At 44.7% G+C, this 21625-nt stretch overlaps 2 protein-coding genes across 5 annotated transcripts in view; one reads left to right on the top strand and one right to left on the bottom strand.

The window, feature by feature from the left end:
- The first annotated feature begins 90 nt into the window (after positions 1–90).
- On the top strand, positions 91–1584 carry LOC118402870 (cytochrome c oxidase assembly factor 3 homolog, mitochondrial). Its single transcript, XM_035801221.2, has 2 exons — positions 91–329; positions 829–1584. The coding sequence occupies exons 1-2, from the start codon at positions 131–133 to the stop codon at positions 930–932; spliced, it is 303 nt and encodes a 100-aa protein (XP_035657114.1). The 5' UTR covers positions 91–130; the 3' UTR covers positions 933–1584.
- Positions 1585–1732: 148 nt separating this feature from the next.
- Positions 1733–21625, bottom strand: part of wnk4a (WNK lysine deficient protein kinase 4a) — a 68081-nt gene continuing 48188 nt past the window's right edge. For 2 of the 4 annotated variants that reach the window (XM_035801220.2, XM_035801217.2), the window contains exons 9-20: positions 18783–18940; positions 18528–18607; positions 17163–17298; positions 16213–16329; positions 15117–15290; positions 9188–9242; positions 8831–8974; positions 6308–7170; positions 6115–6211; positions 4240–4930; positions 3753–4062; positions 1733–3515 (exon numbers count right to left, since the gene is read on the bottom strand). In XM_035801220.2, coding sequence (XP_035657113.2) covers positions 3513–3515; positions 3753–4062; positions 4240–4930; positions 6115–6211; positions 6308–7170; positions 8831–8974; positions 9188–9242; positions 15117–15290; positions 16213–16329; positions 17163–17298; positions 18528–18607; positions 18783–18940 — 2828 coding nt within the window. In that variant the 3' untranslated portion in view covers positions 1733–3512. The remainder of the gene's footprint in view (positions 3516–3752; positions 4063–4239; positions 4931–6114; positions 6212–6307; positions 7171–8830; positions 8975–9187; positions 9243–15116; positions 15291–16212; positions 16330–17162; positions 17299–18527; positions 18608–18782; positions 18941–21625) is intronic. The other 2 variants (XM_035801218.2, XM_035801219.2) reach the window with 2 other exon arrangements.

Genomic DNA, 21625 nt, shown 5'->3' with positions numbered 1-21625 from the left:
TGCAGTACTTTATTTTGCCATGCGATGGCGGTTGACACACTATTAAAAAAAACGAACCTTTCGCGTCGAAACCGGAAATTTCTGGGGGAGCTATTATAGTGTTGCACAAGCAGGTCAGGTTGTCGCAAAAATGGCTGACCAGAAACCGACAGTCGATCCCGAAGTCCCTTTTGCAAAGAGGATAGATCCAAACAAGGAGGATCTTACCAGGGACGAGTTCTACTTTATCAGACAAGTGGAGCTCGCGCAATGGAAGAAGAAATCGCAGCAACTCAGGGGCCGTAATATTGCAACAGGACTTGCTATCGGAGCCATTGTAATGGGTATTTGTATCCTTGACAAACTCAGTCACTAAAGGTGAACTGCGTAACATGAGCTAATTTGCCCTAAACTGCATGATATAGCGATCCATTGTAAATGTTGCCATAACTATTAGCAGTTCAAGTCAACCAGACATAATTCATGTCCTTGAAGCTGTAAGTCATTGTAGATAGGTTATGAAATTCACGCTGTAGTGGTGAAGAATCGCATGACATGTGTTTGCATAACAGCCATGTACTGTAGCAAGTTAGCTAATTGGATAACAATGTAACGTTAGCTAGTAGCCAAGCAAGGATCTAACTACAGTTAGCTAAGTAGCTCTCTCAACATGCCACTTTATTACAGTGAAAGCTGGTGATGAGTGTAAAACATGTCTGCCATAAATGTATGTTGATGATGATGAAAACGTTCATCCTTGTGTTTATGTAGCTACGCTCGACTATAGCTTCATACCCAGCACACACCTTGCCTCTGTCAGCACATTTGCCTTGACTTTGCTCCTCCTAGATGGCTACACGTTTTACTCAGTGAAACAGGAGAAGATTATGGATGAGCTGGATGAGGAGGCCAAGGTCGCGAGGATGGGGGGGGCAAAGACAGGCGCCAACTGACTTAATGATCAGATGGACTGAGCTCAGATCGACTGTGTGGTGTGCCACTGATCCTATCGCCTGTATGCCTACTTGCACTGGAAGGGACTTATGCTGACAAATGCTGGTGCTACATCTTATTCCACTGCTAGCCACTGTCAAGGCAGCATCGGGCCCTGTTTTGCTCTGGTATATAGACTTTTATGTTGTTGTGTTGCTGACTTAAGCGTCTTCATGGTGATTAAACATGCTTGTCTGTAGAAAGAATGATCTATTGCCGCCGATTACCCACTTATATTTTCTGGATCCTGGGTCTTGTTCATTAGGCACCAAGCGGATGGCAACATTTATTTAAATGGTTTCTGTTAAGTGCCCCAATGAACATGACCCTATTCTCCTTCCTTTTCTTCCCAACGAGTAGGCACTTGTGTAAAATTATTTGTATTCCCTTCAAATGAGCATCAAATGATTTCTCCCAAACTATAAAACTAATTCAACCTATATCAGTAATGTTAATTCTACAGTGGCCTTGAAATAGGTGGAATTAGAACAGCTCAACTGAGACAAAGAAACACATTTATATTGAAATATATTTATGTTGATAAAGGATTGAGTTGTACATTTGTTATATTGTATTTGTTTTTTCACAACAATAAATGACATCTTATAGCAAGGTCAGTGTAATGTTTCATACACTGATATTGCTAAAGTAGTACGGCAGCTGAGAGGAACACTCATTATTTCAACTGTATTTATGTCAAAATATGAGTTACAGGGTATGTTGTAGCCACCAAAGCTACAGAGTAAAAATATAAAATAAGACATTGCAAGGACAAGGCACAGATTGAGCATGGCAGGACAGCAGCTTTGTATGTTAAAGCAATACAATCAACCAACAATCATACATGCATTCACTTTTTCTTACTTTAAATATAAATCTTAAGAGGATCATTGCAATAGAATTCCATATGTGTATTTAAGGTAATCACTAATATGGGCTCACAGTTTAATTCATTTGTTAGGGTAGTCGTACTCTTCCCCACTTGTGCATATAAATATGCTACTTACTTTACCAAAAAGTGTGATGAGTTCCTACTAAAGTAGAATTGACTAAAGTGCATAGGGTGCCTGGTTTATTGCAGCAAGGTTTATCATTGTCAATGTGTTTGCACAAGAAAAGTAGCTTGCCAAAATATCTTCGATTCATTTGTAAAAGTAATTTACAAATGCATTATTTCATATTTACACATTTACAATCATGCTGAGAACCAGTAGTCTAGACCTATGTTTGATTATTTGGGGAGAAAATATAGTCTCAGCTAAAAAGACAGGAGAGTTGAAAATCATCAACCATAAATTGCCTTATTTATTTTAATCGATGTGGATGATTTGGCAATAATTTAACTTGATTTGTTTTTTTAAGTAGTTTTAGTCTTGGGTATTTGTCATTTATAGAGCTGTATTGTGCCTAGCTTCTTACTGTATAACCTTTTTATATTTCATATGAACACGTGAAATTCTGAAATATTCTGGAAAGACTGACACCAAAAGGATTTCAGTGTTGTTGGTCTACCTATAGTACTGTATATGGTTGTTCGGAAAGCTACTTGTCATAGTGTTGCATTTTATTGATAAATGCTCACTATAATTGTATATAAGGTACTGCCTAACATCTTTTAACACCTATGTTCACATCTTTCTACACATTGACAACAGTCGTCCTTCATAAATCTGTTGAATTCATCAGAAATATTGTTGCATCACTATTGTACATTGGAAAACAGGCATGAGTTACGAAAACTATAACAACATATCTGGACTTCCGTAGTCCGACTCTAGAGGGCAGTAGCGAGCTACAGTCAGCATCAACAGATTGCAAACAGACAGTCAAATGTGCAAAGAGGAGAGTGAATCATCTGAAACACAGCGAGAGTTACTGAGCTTCATCTCACTCCACTGCTCGCAATAAAAATGTGTGCGACAGTCAGATAAGCAGGAAAATAATGATCAATAGCCTCGGCCTCGATCCCATGATCCCAATATTGTAGCTGGAACAACCCTTACCGCTCTGTGGCTACAAGGCAGGACTACAGCTGATCATTAAGGCGCTATGTACAATGATCGCACGTTTCTCACTAGCATTGCATAGTATGAAGAATGATGGTGCACTACTTGGGCTAGCACTATTGTGAGCCTTTTATATGCATTAGCTGAGGACGTTTTGAAACTTTTGACCATCTCACTTTAAACACTGCTCTGGTGGCATCCGAGAACGGGTATGTTGCACTGAACCATTGAATCTGGCAAGCTTCTCTTGGGGGTGACTGACAGAGGATGACAAAGGTTCTGTTGCCCCTTCATAGCAGAGGGCTCAGCGACCTCTGACGGACCTGTGACCTATGATTAACCCTGTGACTATTGGATCAGCAGAGGAGCTTCCTGGTTTCTGGGGCATCTAGGTTAGTCTCCTCCAATGGGGGCCCAGATAAAGGGTTTAGAGGTGACGTCAGTTCTTTCCTCCAGCAGGATGGGCATGATTATTTCAGTCACATTTTAGATGAGGTAGTCGGCTTATTCTACAGCAAGCATGGCTGAAGATTCTTACTGGTGAGAGAGGAGACAAGGAGATGCAATGATTAAGTCTGTAGAGCATCGTGCATTGCACATTATGATTTCCAGATAAACTTAGATTTTAGACAGCAAAATAAATGTAAGATATGGATCGTGATTCAGTCAGAGGTGCGTTGTAGACAAGCACATTACACAACCGATAACGCACCTCCAATTGAATCGTGGCCATGCTCTGTACAGTAAATAAAGACATAATGAGAGAACTCTAACCATTCTACTGACATCGGAAGCAAAGGTCACCCCTTTAGAAGGCTTCTCCAGAGAGCTGCTGCTGCTGTTGCTGCCACCCAGAGAGTTCCTCCTGATGATACCTTGGAGGGGGAGCATGTCCAGGCGCTGCAGGCTGTTTCTGCGGGAGGTGGAGGGGTAACTCCTCTCCTTAGAGATACGGCGTTGGCGACTGGAGAGCATGGCGGCAGGTGAGACAATCCCCGCAGGGGGAACCTTCCCCATCCTCTCATACAGCTCCTCAATTTCCCTCTTCTGGGTGGCCTGGAGACTCTGCACCTGCACCAAGTGTCTGAGAGAGAGAGAAATAGAAACAGATAGGTGAGAACTCTGAGGACTTGTTTAAGTGATTTGGAATAGTTGAGATGCAAGTTGAATTCAAAGTAATCAAACTTGGATTCAAACCCTAAATCGATCTGGAAGGAAAATGGGTAAATAACTGGAGAGATGCTGAAGGTGAAACACTCACTTCTCCCTCATCACCTGCAACTCCTGCCGCATGTCCTCGTCCTCGCTCTCCGAGTCGTCACTGCTCATGTACGTGAAGTTGCGGCTGTAGCTCAGCCACAAGTGGTGCAGGGCCGAGTTGTAGGTAGGGCTCCCTGCACCTCCCTCCCACGGGCCACACCCCTCTGAATCCACCACCGTGACGGACAGGCCGCTGTCTGCAGACGTACCTATCAGACTGAGACTACACACACTCCTCCTCCTTACTATCTGCTGCTCTTTCTTCTCATCTTCTTCCCCTTCTTCTTCCTCCTCCTCTTCCTGCTGCTGCTCTTTGGTCCTGGCCCACCCTACCGGGACCTCCCGGTCCTCCTCCGCAGGGAGGTGTCGGTCTGGGGGGGAGAGAGTGAGGGAGGTGTTCAGGCTGGTTTCTGCCCGCCCCTGCTCCTCTGTGCTGCTCTCAGAGGTGGTAGAGCTGCCCACTGACTTGGGCCTTGTGGGGCCTGGGTTGGAGCTGCCCACTGACTTGGGCCTTGTGGGGCCTGGGTTGGAGCTGCCCACTGACTTGGGCCTGGTGGGGCCTGGGGTGGAGCTGCCCACTGACTTGGGCCTGGTGGGGTTAGAGCCTTGTCCATCTGGTGCAGCAGGCACAGGGATCTCCATGCTAGGGGTGACCTGGAAACGACCCACTGTGACGGCAGCAGGCGGGGGATCTGTGTGGTGGAGGAGGTTTATGATTAATATCATCACAGTGATAATTATTATTTTTCACAATCTGCCGTTTGTGTTTACATTCTGTTCCAGTAGTGATATCATTTTCCATTGACATTGACTCGTACTTTCAAATTGATTCAAATGCATAATGTCATCTCAATCTGAAATGCACTTTAAATGTCAAGCGTGCTGTTACACGGATCTACCAGGGATCGGATCAAACCATGGCCTTAGTTTCATAACTTTCTGTCAGAAAAACCAATCCATCTGCCATATCTACTGCCAACATCTGGTTGTGTTCATGGTGCCATAAATGGGTGGGAAGCAAGAGCTAGCGGAGGTCTGGCACTCGGTGTAACTACTCTACACGGTTGGAAAACAATTATTTTCTGCTGAATGTGGCCCTGGGATTTCTCAAAAACAGAGCCTGTTCTTTCAGTCTGTTGAGCGAAATGGGCTGGGTTGGGTTGCTCGGGTACCGGAGCTGGTTGGGGTGGGGGTGTGAACACAGACAGGTGGGGAGGATGTGGGAGGAGAGGCCTGTAACGAGCGTGGAAGCCTTCTGATTGGTCATTTCTGCTGGGCAAATCTTCCCACTGGTTACACACTGGTTGAATCAACGTTGTTTCCACGTAATTTCAACCAAATTACGTTCAACCAATGTGGAATAGACGTTGAATTGACGTCTGTACCCAGTGGGTTCTAACTGGTCAATACTGGTAGGCGGGGGTATTATCACACCTACCTATTGGTCCCTTATTCAATGGAACATTCCATCCAGACATGTGGTTACGCAACAGATCCCGAGGCACTGCTAGTGCTTATAGGTGATAATGTCACCAAACACTGATGTGGACAGGATAAAACACAAAACAGAACTGAAAACAACAGGAAGAGCCAATTGGCCCTAACACAGTCATCAGGCCTTATTTAGACCAAATACAACATAAAACAGGCCTCGTTGAGTGTCTGTGTATGTCTGGAGTGTGTGTGTTTTTGTATGTGTGTGTGTCTGGAGTGTGTACTCTGCATTTGTTTAGTGTGCTAACAGAAGCAACAAAGGTCTGCCAGCATCCTCCCCAACCCATCTCCTACCATCAACAGTAAGCTTAGGTAAGGGCCGGTACAATACAGAATACAGCTATTGTAGAAGTAGAGAGGGGAAAGTCACTGTGAATCTTACCTGTGTAACTGGGGGATAGTCTGGGCTTGGGAGCACTGGCGTTCATCTCAGGCACCGTAGGTCTCGACATTGGTGTGGTTGAGCTGAACGATGATAACTTGGGAAAAGAGAAGGGGGAGGGGGGACAATACTTGTCAGAATGGCATTACTTCTCACTGTCAGACAGTCATGTATGGGCTGGCTGGTAGCTTACTGTGCTCTCCGGGCTGTCTGGGGACGAAGGGGACAGATCAGACCCTGACGCACAGCTGGACACATCAGACTGGTCCTGAGGAACTATGTAGGACCCCTGGGAACTATTCTGTAAATGGCATAGAGGGCTGGATGCTGCTTGCTGTGATACCATCTGTGGGCTGTTGTAGCCCATCGTAGGGGGAGCTATGTGATTATGCTGCCAGCCGGGGTGTCCATTTTGAGAGTACACAGACACTGAGCCATCCCTCTGCATCTGTGGTGGAGTGTCTGGGCCCTGGTAGACACTGTGTTGCTGCCCTTGGCCAGGTGTCCCACCCTGGGTGTAAGGGAGCTCCACTGGAGCAGTTTGGTAGTGGGGGGAGTAGACGGACGAGTAGACCGACTGAGGGTGGGTTAGCTGGGGGTGGAAGCCTGCTATAGAGGGCATCCCCTGGTTAGCCAGGCTGTTGGCAGGGATGAAGGATTGAGCCATGCTCATTGCCATGGAGATTACATTGGCCAGGGAGAAGAGGGGCTGTGTGTGGGAGGGCCACATGTTGGGGTTCTGGGGGTGAGGAGGGAGGGTCAGGGGGTTCCCCTCACCGCTGTACTCAGAGGGGCTCGGAGCATCAGAGTGGGGGCCGCCGGGGGAGCCTGGGGCTGGGGAGAGGACGGAGGGGAACGTGGGGTTGCTGGCGACCCGTGTGAGGGAAGGATGGGACCCCACTGGTTTGGGGGCACCGGGGTTCACTGGGTAGGGGAAGGGGAAGTGTGTGTGGCCCATGAAGGGGGGTATGTGGTAGTACTGCTGGTGTTGCTGCTGCTGGGGGGGCTCTGAGGAGTACATGGAGGCTGGGTGGTGGTAGTAGTAGTGAGGAGAACCTGGAACATAGAAACAAAACATAACAATACATGTTAGTTATTATTATTTAATTCAAAACTTTTATTTCCTGAGAGGGAACTTCATGTGTGGTGACTGATTGGTAGACACAAAACAACATAACATGACCTAACTCAGAAAAAACACTTATGTAAAAGGAACGCCTTACAAAACCTTAATGGGTTCTTTACAGTGTCCTCACACAAACCCTTATGCCAACATCTCGAGAGACATTTACTAGCAGAATCCCCTAGGTTGTAAAAGAGTCAATTACATTATTGCTCCATCTCTCTCTCAGATTTTGGATTGTCTTGTCGTTCCTTCCGCCCCACTGCCAAGTGACATCAGACATTTAGAAAATAAATTCCTCATGTGCGGTATAAAGATGGTTTCCATGGTAGGGTTTTGTCTAACAAAATCCCTGTTTAAGAGAGCTCGGATGATGATTTCATTGCATAAAGGCCCTGATAGCCGGAGCGGTTGGTTCTATGTAGGGGCATGCGCTGTTATGTATGCATCCCAAATGGCACCCTATTTGCCCTGGTCAAAGTAATACACTATTTAGGGAATAGAGTGCCATTTGGGACTCATCCTGATCTTGGCAGAGAAGAACACAAACCGGGCCCAACACCGTCATAAAACCCCTCCCTGCTCAGACTCCTTTCTTGGTATTGTCAGGAGATTTGCATGGCTCTGACTAACCATCCCTGCACCTCACACCCCAGGTCTGTGCCTCAGTGGTGCGGCGCCTGCCTTGCCCTAGGGCCTCTTGGGTAATTACTTCACTTGACGAGCGCTTTTAACCTCTTTTTGAGATGTGAATGCTCTCACTGTGAAGCATAAGCTTTTCTGGCCTAACTAGTACTACAGTATGATTCTCTGCAACATCTGTTTGCCAGCACACACACGCACACACACACACTTTTCAAGAAAGTCTCCTCCAAAACTCCCACCGCAAGAGAAGGAAGCATTTGACTTCAATTAAAGAACATACAACTGCCCCTCCACCCCCACTAGCTAAGACTTGGTGGCCATCTGAAGTATATCTCCCTCCCTCCCCAGTTGTCTCTATTCTCTGCTGGACACAGCCACAGCACAGTCCGGTTTCGCAATGCCTTTTGGCTCTCCGCCACATTTATAGTTGCCTAACCTACAGTATATTTCCATCCCATTGACATGTTAGTGGCTTGTTTACTTCAGTGTCGGGAGTCGTGTTGGTCCATAACTGTAGAGCCATTGTTGAATTAAATGTCAAATCAATGAATGAAGAATGTTATGGTGTCCTGAAAAGTCCCTGAAGAGTTATCAATATCTCTGGCTAGTCTCCACTGTAGGGTTCTCAACTAAACTAAAGACTTGTGATGAATACACACGTTTTCAATTTCAGACTCTTCAAATGTCAAAAAAAGTCCTTCCTCACTCCATTGATGTTCTAATTCCAAACAAATCCCTGTCTGCATCCCAAATGGCATCCTATTCCCATAATAGTGCACTACTTTTGACCAGGCTCTGGTAGTAGTGCCTTGAAGGTAACAGGGTGCCATTTGTGAAGCAACCTCAGTCTACAACAGTTTTCTCTCTGTGAAGAGTAAACAATGCCTCTTCACATGGGACCATGGGGAGGAGGAAGAGGAGGAGAGGTGGGTCCTTACAATACAGTACCTGGGGCGTTTTGGAAAGACTGGGAGCGTAATAGAGGTCTCCCTGCAGGTGAAGTCATGTCTGCTGGGCTGAAGAAGTCTCCTCCACCAGTGGGCCCTGAGGGAGAGTCACATACCCCTACACTGGGGCCAGCCATGCTGAAGTCTGAGAGAACAGACAGACACAGTCAGTCTCAGTCATTGAAATGGACATGTTCACTGGCAACAAAATGAAGGAAACTTATAGAGACAGACACATGCAGGTCTATTTGCCATGCAAACCCAATATAACATACATAGGCCAAATGAGGCCCAGAAATATAACAAAGACCAAGCAGTAGAAAAGGAAGTTCAGAAGATTAAGGTTTAGACATTTTACCAGGTAGAGAGTAGGAAGAGTGTGTCCGCTCCAGAATGTGACTGTGAAGATTAGGCTGGAATAGAGGACACAGATGTACACCGTTATTATATTCATGGTACAGTATTACTTCATACACTGCATTTATCATTGGTCTTCCCAAGGGGTTTGTTGTTGAGAAGTCAGTTGCATTTAGCCAGGGCAATTTTAATGATACAATCCATTTTAATAAGGACTCATTAAGGCAACCATTAACTTCTATTTAGTGTTCTACTTCACTTTGGTCTAAATCTTTTAACCACCATAATCTGAACGAAAAACTAACTCTAAACCCTCCTAAACAGGAAACAAACCCTCTAGAGTCACAGCTCTATTTTATTTCCTTGAATTACTGCAGTGTAATGACTGGTCACGCGAACATGCAGTAACAACTAGGCAAAGACATAAATGTCCAGAGGTACACTTCGGTTCTTGTCCTCCATGAGGAGTTCTCTATATACAAATAACTTGAGATGTTCTGAGATGTTGTTAAGAATAGAATAATAGATGCAGATATGCCTCTAACCTAAACCATAACCCTAGTACACAATCAGGACAGAGACAGACAAGTTCCAGAGTTGTGGTTACATTCTCTCAGACGGAACTCATTTTCTATGTTTTTAAGGGGAAGAGGCCCGGGGATTACGTGGGACACAATTAGCCCAGAAACGTATAAGGCCATAGGGGTTCCTAGTTAGAGATGTGGTCGGGTTAGCAGCCTGTTTTCAGTCAAGTCCTGGTCCGGAGCCAGGAAGGAGAGATTTCCAGGACAGCCTGAGGTAATTATGTACCTAGGGGGTAGTGTGTGTATGTATGTATGTATGTATGTATGTATGTATGTATGTATGTATGTATGTATGTATGTATGTGTGTGTGTGTGTGTGTGTGTGTGTGTGTGTGTGTGTGTGTGTGTGTGTGTGTGTGTGTGCGTGTGCGTGTAGGAGGAGGAGGAGTTACCGGTCCTCCCGACCCACATGAAACAACACATTGTTCTTCACTGTTCTCCTATATCCGTTTACTGGAAGGCTCAGCACAGCAGGCTGGTTGTGTTCTGAGGATAGGAACATGTCCTGGCAGTACAGACTCTTCTCTCCTGGCTGCCCCTATCTAGGTACATGTGCGTCCCAAATGGCACCCTATTCCCATTATAGTGTACTACTTTTGACGAGGGCCGATACACCCTTTCTCAGCAAACCACTCTGAACCTAAATAATGGTCTAGTTATATTATCTAGAGCTGGACTCTAGTCATAGACTAAGTCATAGACTGTTCTCTGTGCTACCTCATGGCAAGTAGTACCATTGCACCAAGTCTGGAACCAACAGGACACTGAACAGCTTCTACCCTCAAGCCATAAGACTGCTAAATAGTTATTTAAATAGTTAACCAAATAGCTACCTGGAATACCTGTATTGCACTAACTATTTTGACTCATCACATACCCTGCTGCTACTGCTTATTATCTATTATGTTACCTATTCACTTTACCCCTACCTATATGTACATATCTACCTCAATGACCTCATACCCCTGCACATCGACTCAGTACTGGTACCCTGCGTATATAGCCAAGTTATCGTTACTCATTGTGTATTTTATTCCTTGTGCTTTTAACTTTATATTATTTTTAAATGTTTCTTTCTGCATTGTTGGTAAGTAAGCATTTCACTGTTAGTCTATACCTGTTGTTTACGAAGCATGTGACAAATAAAATGTGATTTGATTTAGTGTACACACCCTAGGCATGGTGGTGCACTTCCACTAATGACGTCATAGGATTTATAAGGGGGTTTAAGAGCTTTTTAGTACCACCATGTCCTGATTACAGAATTACTCCAGTTGCTTTTCTTCTGAGCACACCTTCTCCATTACTCCTTAACCCACATCTGTCTCCTCTGCATTTTCCCCACTAGGCCCCTACTAAACACACTCTTCTACTATATTTATGACCTGCCCAGGATAAGCACAGCTGGGGGCATTGTATTTAAACTAATGTAATGTATACCATACAAATGCCCCCTCACTGTATGACTTTATTACATAGCCTTAGCTCCCTATAGCTCCCTATAGCTCCATAACTCCCTATAGCTCCATATAGCTCCCTATAGCTCCATAACTCCCTATAGCTCCATATAGCTCCCTATAGCTCACTATAGCTCCCTATAGCTCCCTGTAGCTCCATAACTCCCTATAGCTCCATATAGCTCCCTATAGCTCCATATAGCTCCCTATAGCTCCATATAGCTCCCTATAGATCCATAAAGCTCCCTATAGCTCCCTGTAGCTCCATAACTCCCTATAGCTCCATATAGCTCCCTATAGCTCCCTATAGCTCCCTGTAGCTCCATAACTCCCTATAGCTCCATATAGCTCCCTATAGATCCATATAGCTCCCTATAGCTCCATATAGCTCCCTATAGATCCATAAAGCTCCCTATAGCTCACTATAGCTCCATAAAGCTCCCTATAGCTCACTATAGCTCCATAAAGCTCCCTATAGCTCCCTATAGCTCCATAAAGCTCCATATAAATCCCTATAGCTCCCTATAGCCCCTTATAGCTCCCTATAGCTCCATAAGTCCCTATAGCTCCATAAAGCTCCCTATAACTCCCTAAATTTTATCAGCATATCGATTGCGCAACCAGGGCTGGAAAAACCTTGGATCACTGCTATTCTAATTTCCGCGACGCATATAAGGCCCCACCCTCCTTTTGGAAAAGCTGACCACGACTCCATTTTGTTGATCCCTGCCTACAGACAGAGACTAAAACAAGACCTCCCGCGCTGAGGTCTGTTCAACGCTGGACCGACCAATCTGATTCCACACTCCAAGACTGCTTCCATCACGTGGACTGGGATATGTTTCGTATTGCGTCAGACAACAACATTGAGGAATACGCTGATTCGGTGAGCGAGTTCCCAAACCAGAAACCGTGGATTGATGGCAGCATTCGCGTGAAACTGAAAGCCCGAACCAACTGCTTTTAATCAGGGCAAGGTGACCTCCGCAAGGCAATCAAACAAGCTAAGCGTCAGTATAGAGACAAAGTAGAATCTCAATTCAACGGCTCAGACACAAGAGGTATGTGGCAGGGTCTACAGTCAATCACGGATTACAAAAAGAAAACCAGCCCAGTCACGGACCAGGATGTCTTGCTCCCAGGCAGACTAAATAACTTTTTTGCCCGCTTTGAGGACAATACAGTGCCACTGACACGGCCCGCAACTAAAACATGAGGACTCTCCTTCACTGCAGCCGACGTGAGGAAAACATTTAAACGTGTCAACCCTCGCAAGGCTGCAGGCCCAGACGGCATCCCCAGCCGTGCCCTCAGAGCATGCGCAGACCAGCTGGCTGGTGTGTTTACGGACATATTCAATCAATCCCTATCCCAGTCTGTTGTTCCCACATGCTTCAAGAGGGCCACCATTGTTCCTGTTCCCAAGAAAGCTAAGGTAACTGAGCTAAACGACTACCGCCCCGTAGCACTCACTTCCGTCATCATGAAGTGCTTTGAGAGACTAGTCAAGGACCATGTCACCTCCACCCTACCTGACACCCTAGACCCACTCCAATTTGCTTACCGCCCAAATAGGTCCACAGACGATGCAATCTCAACCACACTGCACACTGCCCTAACCCATCTGGACAAGAGGAATACCTATGTGAGAATGCTGTTCATCGACTACAGCTCGGCATTTAACACCATAGTGCCCTCCAAGCTCGTCATCAAGCTCGAGACCCTGGGTCTCAACCCCGCACTGTGCAACTGGGTACTGGACTTCCTGACGGGCCGCCCCCAGGTGGTGAGGGTAGGCAACAACATTTCCACCCCGCTGATCCTCAACACTGGGGCCCCACAAGGGTGTGTTCTGAGCCCTCTCCTGTACTCCTTGTTCAGCCACGACTGCGTGGCCACGCACGCCTCCAACTCAATCATCAAGTTTGCGGACGACACAGTGGTAGGCTTGATTACCAACAACGACGAGACGGCCTACAGGGAGGAGGTGAGGGCCCTCGGAGTGTGGTGTCAGGAAAATAACCTTACACTCAACGTCAACAAAACTAAGGAGATGATTGTGGACTTCAGGAAACAGCAGAGGGAACACCCCCCTATCCACATTGATGGGACAGTAGTGGAGAGGGTAGTAAGTTTTAAGTTCCTCGGCGTACACATCACAGACAAACTGAATTGGTCCACCCACACAGACAGCATCGTGAAGAAGGCGCAGCAGCGCCTCTTCAACCTCAGGAGGCTGAAGAAATTCGCCTTGTCACCAAAAGCACTCACAAACTTCTACAGATGCACAATTGAGAGCATCCTGTCGGGCTGCATCACCGCCTGGTACGGCAACTGCTCCGCCCACAACCGTAAGGCTCTCCAGAGGGTAGTGAGGTCTGCACAACGCATCACCGGGGGCAAACTACCTGCCCTCCAGAACACCTACACCACCCGATGTCACAGGAAGGCCATAAAGATCATCAAGGACAACAACCACCCAAGCCACTGCCTGTTCACCCCGCTATCATCCAGAAGGCGAGGTCAGTACAGGTGCATCAAAGCTGGGACCGAGAGACTGAAAAACAGCTTCTATCTCAAGGACATCAGACTGTTAAACAGCCACCACTAACATTGAGTGGCTGCTGCCAACACACTGACTCAACTCCAGCCACTTTAATAATGGGAATTGATGGGAAATTATGTAAAATATATCATTAGCCACTTTAAACAATGCTACCTAATATAATGTTTACATACCCTACATTATTCATCTCATATGTATACGTATATGCTGTACTCTATATCATCTACTGCATCTTCATGTAATACATGTAATCACTAGCCACTTTAACTATGCCACTTTGTTTACATACTCATCTCATATGTATATACTGCACTCAATACCATCTACTGTATCTTGCCTATGCCGCTCTGTACCATCACTCACTCATATATCTTTATGTACATATTCTTATCCCCTTACACTTGTGTCTATAAGGTAGTAGTTTTGGAATTGTTAGCTGGATTACTTGTTGGTTATTACTGCATTGTCGGAACTAGAAGCACAAGCATTTCGCTACACTCGCATTAACATCTGCTAACCATGTGTATGTGACAAATAAAATTGGATTTGATTTGATTTATAGCTCCCTATAGCTCCATAAATCTCCCTATAACTCCCTATAGCACTCTACAGCCCCATAAAGCTCCCTAAATCTCCCAAAAGCTCCTTATAGCTCCCCATAGTTCCCCATAGCTCCCTAAAGCTCCCTAAATCTCCCTAAAGCTCCTTATAGCTCCCTAAAGCTCCCTATAGCTCTCTATAGCTCCCTATAACTCCCTAAAGCCCCCCAAATCTCTCCATAGCTCCCCATAGCTCTGCAAAGCTCCCCATAGTTCCCTAAAGCTCCAAATAGCTACCTATAGCTCCCTAATGATCCCAAATGCTCCATATTTATCCCCATAGCTCCCTATAGCTCATTAGAGCTCCCTATAGCTCCATAAATCTCCTTAAAGCTCCCTATAGCTCGCTAATGCTCCATATCTCTCCCTAAAGCTCCCTATAGCGCCCTATGGCTCACTATAGCTCCTTAAAGCTCCCCATAGCTCCTTAAAGCTCCATATAGCTTGCTAATGCTCCATACATCTCCCTATAGCTCCCTATAGCTCACTATAGCTCCCTATGCATTGACCGCAAAAGGATCCTCCACAATTGGATTCACACCCAATTCAGATAAAATTCCTCCTCAATATATAATCAAATAGCTAGTAGTACATACCATGATGACACAGAGTCTGTGAACATTTGAAAGTCAGTGAAATGGTTTTGATGATGTGGGAACCCAGAGCTGGTATTGGTACTGGTACTATTTCTGGTATTGGTACTGGTACTAGTAGTGGTACTTACCTGGGACGCGGATAGTGAGTTGACCCCGTTGTGGTGTTGTGGGCGTGGTGCTCCGTGGCCGCCACCCACGTGGACCTTATGCTCCTTCATCAGAGCCTCTGCCCTCTTAATGATGTCACCTATGCGTTGGATAAACCCCTCCTTCTCCGCTGGCAGGATGAACTCATTGTGAACCTGGAAAATACAGACGCAATTAACACATTAATAACATATGAATAACAACATTTTTATAACATTAATAACCTAAAAATAACACATTGATAACATATGTCTGTTTGTCTGTCTGCCTGCCTGTCTGCATGCCTGTCTGTCTCTTTGTCCATCCTTCCGTCCATCCATCTGTCCTTCCATCTTCAGTTATTGTGTATTGAGTCATAAGTGGCTTCTTGTCCAACCTTCATAGTATGCTAATTTGTTGAAGCAGTCTGAGTCTATGTTGTGCAGATTCTGTGAATTGTGGGTTGGGTGGTGGGGTGTGGTGAGGTGTGGTGAATGGGCTGGCTCTCCTGTCAGTATGTCTTAATTCAGCTCGTATAGTGCTGGTGTGCTGCACTAATAGGGGCATTTATGAGACCTGACCAGCTCTGTGCCAAGACTGGCCTAAACAAAAGCTCACTGTGTTTCATTCAGAATCGGAATAAACAGAACACTTAGTGAACACAAAGTTCTGGAATCTACCACCAACAGAAGCTGAAAATACCACAACTCATCATGCCTACGTACTTTGTGTATCTCTACGCCAGAACCTCCCCAAGTTCGTAATCAAAATAAAATGAGACACACACATGTAAACTAAAATGGCACGTGTGTAAACTGCTTATCTTCTTGCCTCACAACCCCCAAACCAAGATAAATCTATATGACACAGAAACACAAGTGTTTTAACTGGAAGTGGGACGTAGTGTCTGTGCTGCTGTGTGAGATAGAAGTAGAGAGGAGTATCAATAAGATAAGCTGATAGGGCTTCATTTCTCCTGCGTTTATAGGCTCTTCCTTCAGCATAATGAGTCTTTAACACGGAGATAATAGTATGGCTGTCATTAAATAAATCCCTAAATGACCTAAGGCTATTCACACCCTAGAGGTGACAACAAACCATGACAGCTGCAATGTCCTCTGGGTTGTCTCCGTCCAGGTCGAACTTGAAGGTAACCATCTTGTCATTGTGAGTCTGCAGCTGACACTCCACCACCCGGTCGTCTTTGTCAGAGAGCTGCACATAGAGACACCATCCACCAGTGTTAGTTTGTTTATGTTACGTAGAATATAGACACTGGGGTAGCAGTAGAACAAAGATAAAGCACTCTCAGTGTGTGTGTGTGTGTGTGTGTGTGTGTGTGTGTGTGTGTGTGTGTGTGTGTGTGTGTGTGTGTGTGTGTGTGTGTGTGTGTGTGTGTGTGTGTGTGTGATAAGAGTGTCTGTTAAATGACTAAAATGTAAATGTTTGTTTCTGCTTCCCCAGGTGTTCTGGTCACAAGAGGCATGGCAGGTGGAGGAAGAGCATATTGTACTAACAGCATAACCTCTAAGATGATAACATAAACTGAATAACCACACTTTTCTTTGTATAACGACTGTGATAATGTCACTTCTGGTTACTTTTTAAAGGACATTCTACCCCAAAATGAATGAAAATGGAATTATATTGACACCATCTGAAATATAATTTTCCCTTTAAAAGCATTACTACCTGAGGCCCAACTGATGCAGCATAGGGGCTTTGAATAAATAGGCTGAATCATTGAAAAAGAAATGCATAAAATGCTTAAAAGCATGTCTCAGCAGAATATCCCCCCAAAATAATTAAATTTAATCATATTATTTTGAGTGGTGGCGACAATTTATTGGGTGCCGCTGCTAAATTATTATAGGGGAAACACTGCAAAGTATGCATATCTAAATGACACCCTATTGGTACCCTATTCCTCCACTATATAGGGAATAGGGTGCCATTTGGGATGGGCCCTACCTGTGGACTTGACAATTAGACTTGACAATCACTTGTATAGAATAGTCTTGATTGATTAATTGATTGATTTGTTTTACCCCAGTGATGCGCAGTCTTGAACGGGCCCTTCTCCGGAACAGCTTGCCAGCCGTGCGCCTGGCAGCAGTCTTGCCGCTCCTCTCTGATAGGCCCTCATAGACGTCACTCAAACCTGAGATCATGTCAGAGGCGTAGCTGTGAAGATGATTGGTGTGTTAGTGAATTTGTGTCATAACCGCTGTAACATGTATGAGTTAATACATGCTATGCTATTAGGAGGAAATAGAAATAACCACCTGTCAAGTTTTAGGTCAGAAACAGAGCTAGACTGTTATACATGCCAAATATATATGCCAAATGAAGCCCAACGTGAGTATATATTAACTACTACAGCAGTTGGGACAAATCTCCTATAGAAAACAAGTACACAGTCATAGTAAAGGTCCACATATTCTGTTCAGCAGTGTAGCATTTATATTATGAAAAAGTGAAAGTTGCACAGCCTGGGACATGCAGTACATTTTAAAAAGCTTAAATTCAGTCCTCTGGGTCGCTTAGTGCCGTGGTCCCTGATTTATCCCTCCCTCCATCCACTACTTCAGCAAAGATTTACAGACAAACACTCTACTGGTTGGCAGGTTCTAACCATTCTCTAAAATCTGAAGTACTCTTGGGGAACTTCAGTTCACGGTGGACAAAACTGGTTGTTCACCCACTCAGGATGGACGTAATGGGGAGATGGAAATGTTTTTGTTTACGTTCTTCTTGTTTATGACATACTTGTTTGATTTTCTGTGTTGGTGTTGGGTTTCAGTTTTTAAGTAGTGTTTTTGCTGACTAGCTGTAAAAATGTATTTCCCACTTTCCCAAAGTATCATCTTTCTAATTGATATGTATAGAATCATAAGTAGTGCATGCTGAAGATGTTTTGGAACATAAAATACCTTAGACAGAATGGGCACCAGATGACAACACACACACACGCACGCATTCACGCACGCACGCACACACAAACACCCCCTAGCCAGAAACATCTGATACTAAAGTAAAACAGACAGAAACCTCAAAGTCCATTGTGCTTCAAACACTAGACTGGGGAGAGGCTGTTGTTTCCCCCAGATCAGTCTGCTATTCGGACACACAGATGTGTACAGAGGCATAGGAAGCCTAGAGGTTAGAGGGTCCAGTAGGAACTTGGCAACTGGGGGTCTGTTTGTCTATTCCACTGCTGTTGGAAGCACATCCAAAAACAGATCAAGGAACGCAGCACTGACTGACTCTGTGCCTCTCAGCGAGTGTGTGTATGTGTGTGCGTGTGTGTACGTGTGTGTGTCTGGGGTTGATGGGAATGGCAGGAGATGAATGTCTCTTTCTAATAAAAATAGACAAAGTATTTATTCTCAGGAAGAGGCTGAGGAGAGTACCTGTCCACAGGTGAGGTAAAGCCGCTGGGAGGGTGTCCTCCAGAGTGTCCATGCTCCGTATTACCCAATACTGCAATACTCTACAAACGGGAAAAGGAGAGGGCACAATTAAGCATAAGGCAACAGTCACAGAAACATAGTGAATAAAGGTAATTCAAAAATAAGCAGGGACGGTTTAGGTAGAGTTGCTAGTCATCGCCTCTCTACTACTCTTACACTTGGATAACTAGCTCACTATTTGTCCCATTCACTCACAGAGGGAAAGCGAAGGGCTGGGATGGGGTGGTGGTGAGGGTGTCCATTGAGGGAAGTAGTCCCAGTCCCGTTGAGGGTTGACCCTTTGAGGCTGACCACTGTCTCCAGGGGGTCCTGGAGGCCAGAGGAGCTGAGATAGCCGTCTGTCTCACAGTCAGCTGTTACAACAAACACATGAAATATAAGCATGTGACTGACCAGGCACGGCTGCATCCCCTTTACTCACTGACACACACACACGCACGCGCACACAAAAGAACGCATTCACGCACATACACACACACACACACATACAGACGCATGCACGCACACACACTCTTAAAAATGCTGGGTTATTTGGATGACCCAACTGCTGGGTTGCAGGCATACGGTCACTTTAATAGATTGTTCTCTTTTAAAACAGAAAGGTTGGATTGTTGACGGTGGGTAAAACGCTGAGGGATGGGGCTGGAGAAATGTAACAACTCTCAAATTCTGGTTAAAACTATTGATATCATGGATGGTCAGTCCTTATGTAAGGACTGACCATCCATGATATCAAAAGTTTTAACCAGTGTTTGTTTACATTTACTTTGTTTACAAACATTGTGGAAAAACAAGCTTACATTTTGGGTTCTGATGGAGTACGACTGTTGAACTAAGCTCATGAGGCATTTCTAAGTTGAATTCTTCAAGAATCAATGGGTACATGTCATTATTTAAGTCCAAAAATGGATGTAGCAACTGCTGACTGCCCCTTTAAGGTTGAACAACTGGCACTTTTGTAGTGTTAATGAGGCTTACATAAGTGCATGAGTTCCACAAAAGCCTATGCATATCCCAGTGTTGGGATAGTTACCACTTTGTTACAATATATACATAATAATATTTAATGATTTTACATTGAACAAAAATATAAATGAAATATGTAAAATGTTGGTCCCTTGTTTCATGAGCTGAAATAAAAGATCCCTGAAATGTTCCAGATGCACAAAAAGCTTATTTCTCTCAAATGTTGTGCTCCAATTTGTTGTCATCCCTGTTAGTGAGCATTTCTTATTTGTCAAGATAATCCATCCACCTGACAGGTGTGGCATATCAGGAAGCTGATTAAACAGCATGCTCATTACACAGGGGCACCTTGTGCTGGGGACAATAAAAGGCTACTTTAAAATGTACAGTTTTGTCTCACAACACAATGCTACAGATGTCTCAAGTTGAGGGAGTGTGCAATTGGCATGCTGACTGCAGGAATGTCCCCAGAGCTGTTACCAGAGAATGTCATGTTAACTTCTCCACAATAAGCCACCTCCAATGTCGATTTAGAGAATTTGGCAGTACGTCCAACCGGCCTCACAACCTCAGACCACGTGTAACCAGCCCAGGACCTTCACATCCGGCTTCTTCACCTGAGTCTGAGACCAGCCATCCGGACAGCTGTTGAAACTATGGGTTTCCACAACAGAAGAATTTCTGCAAAAACTGTCAGAAACCGTCTCAGGGAAGCTCATCTGCGTGCTCGTCATTCACACCAGGGTCTTGACCTGACTGCAGTTCGGCGTCGTAACTGTCTTCAGTGGGCAAATGCTCACCTATGATGGCGACTGGCATGCTGCTCTTCACAGATGAATCCCGGTTTTAACTGTACCTGGCAGATGGCAGACAGCATGTATGGAGTCGTGTGGGCGAGTGGTTTGCTGAAATCAACGTTATGAACAGAATGCCCCATGTTGGCGGTGGGGTTATGGTATGGGCAGGCATAAACTATGGACAATGAACACAATTGCATTTTATCAATGACAATTTGAATGCACAGAGATAGTGTGACGAGATCCTGAGGCCCATTATCGTGCCATTCATCTGCCGCCATCACCTTATGCTTCAGCAATATAATGCACAGCCTCATGTCGCAAGAATCTGTACACAATTCCTGGAAGATGAAAATGTCCCAGTTCTTCCATGGCCTGCATACTCACCAAACATGTTTGGGATGTTCTGGATCGACGTGCACAACAGTGTATTCCAGTTCTCGCCAATATCAAGCAACTGCGCACAGCCATTGAAGAGGAGTGGGACAACATTCCACATGTTACAACCCAACCAACAGCCTGATCAACTCTATGCAAAGGAGATGTGTCATGCTGCATGAGGAAAATGGTGGTCACCCAAGATACTGACTGTTTTTCTGGTCCACGCCCCTGCCATTTTTAAGGTATCTGAACCAAGTCATGTGAAATCCATAAATTAGAGCCGCATTTATTTATTTCAATTGACTGATTTATTTATATGAACTGTAACTCAGTAAAATCTTTGAAATTGTTGCATGTTGTGTTTATATTTTTGTTCAGGGTACAAACTTAACATAATTAACAGGAATTACATTTACACTCATACTCTCATGGCTGGCCAAAAATAACTTAATGAAAGCCACACCACTTATGCGCCAGGCCTCCTGAAAATAACCTATGGATTACATTCATCCCAGAATGAAAGTGAATAAAAACCCAATTGATGGTTAAATTAACCCATGTTTGAGCAATCCCAACAACCCAACATGTTGGGTTAGTCAAGTAACCCAAATGGCTGAGTCAAAATAACCCAGCCTGTGTTCTGTACAATATTTACCCACTGCTGGTTTACCAAGTAACCATAATTGGGTTGTTTTTAACCCAGCATTTTTGAGTAGTGTGCACACACGGAGAGGACTCAGAGGATTCACTATTGATTAACACCATGGTGAGTACACAATGACAAATGTGGAAGAATGCAGCTCCAATATTTAAACTAGATTAACCTGAATTATTTGGGACCTGCAGTCAAAGAGAGTTTTAATAGTCTTCCTGCTGGTCACTAGAAAACATTTG

The sequence above is a fragment of the Oncorhynchus keta genome, chromosome 24, assembly GCF_023373465.1.
Source record: "Oncorhynchus keta strain PuntledgeMale-10-30-2019 chromosome 24, Oket_V2, whole genome shotgun sequence".
NCBI classification, from domain to species: domain Eukaryota; kingdom Metazoa; phylum Chordata; class Actinopteri; order Salmoniformes; family Salmonidae; genus Oncorhynchus; species Oncorhynchus keta.
Note: the sequence above shows the minus strand (reverse complement) of the source record. Positions and strands in the feature narration are given on the sequence as shown.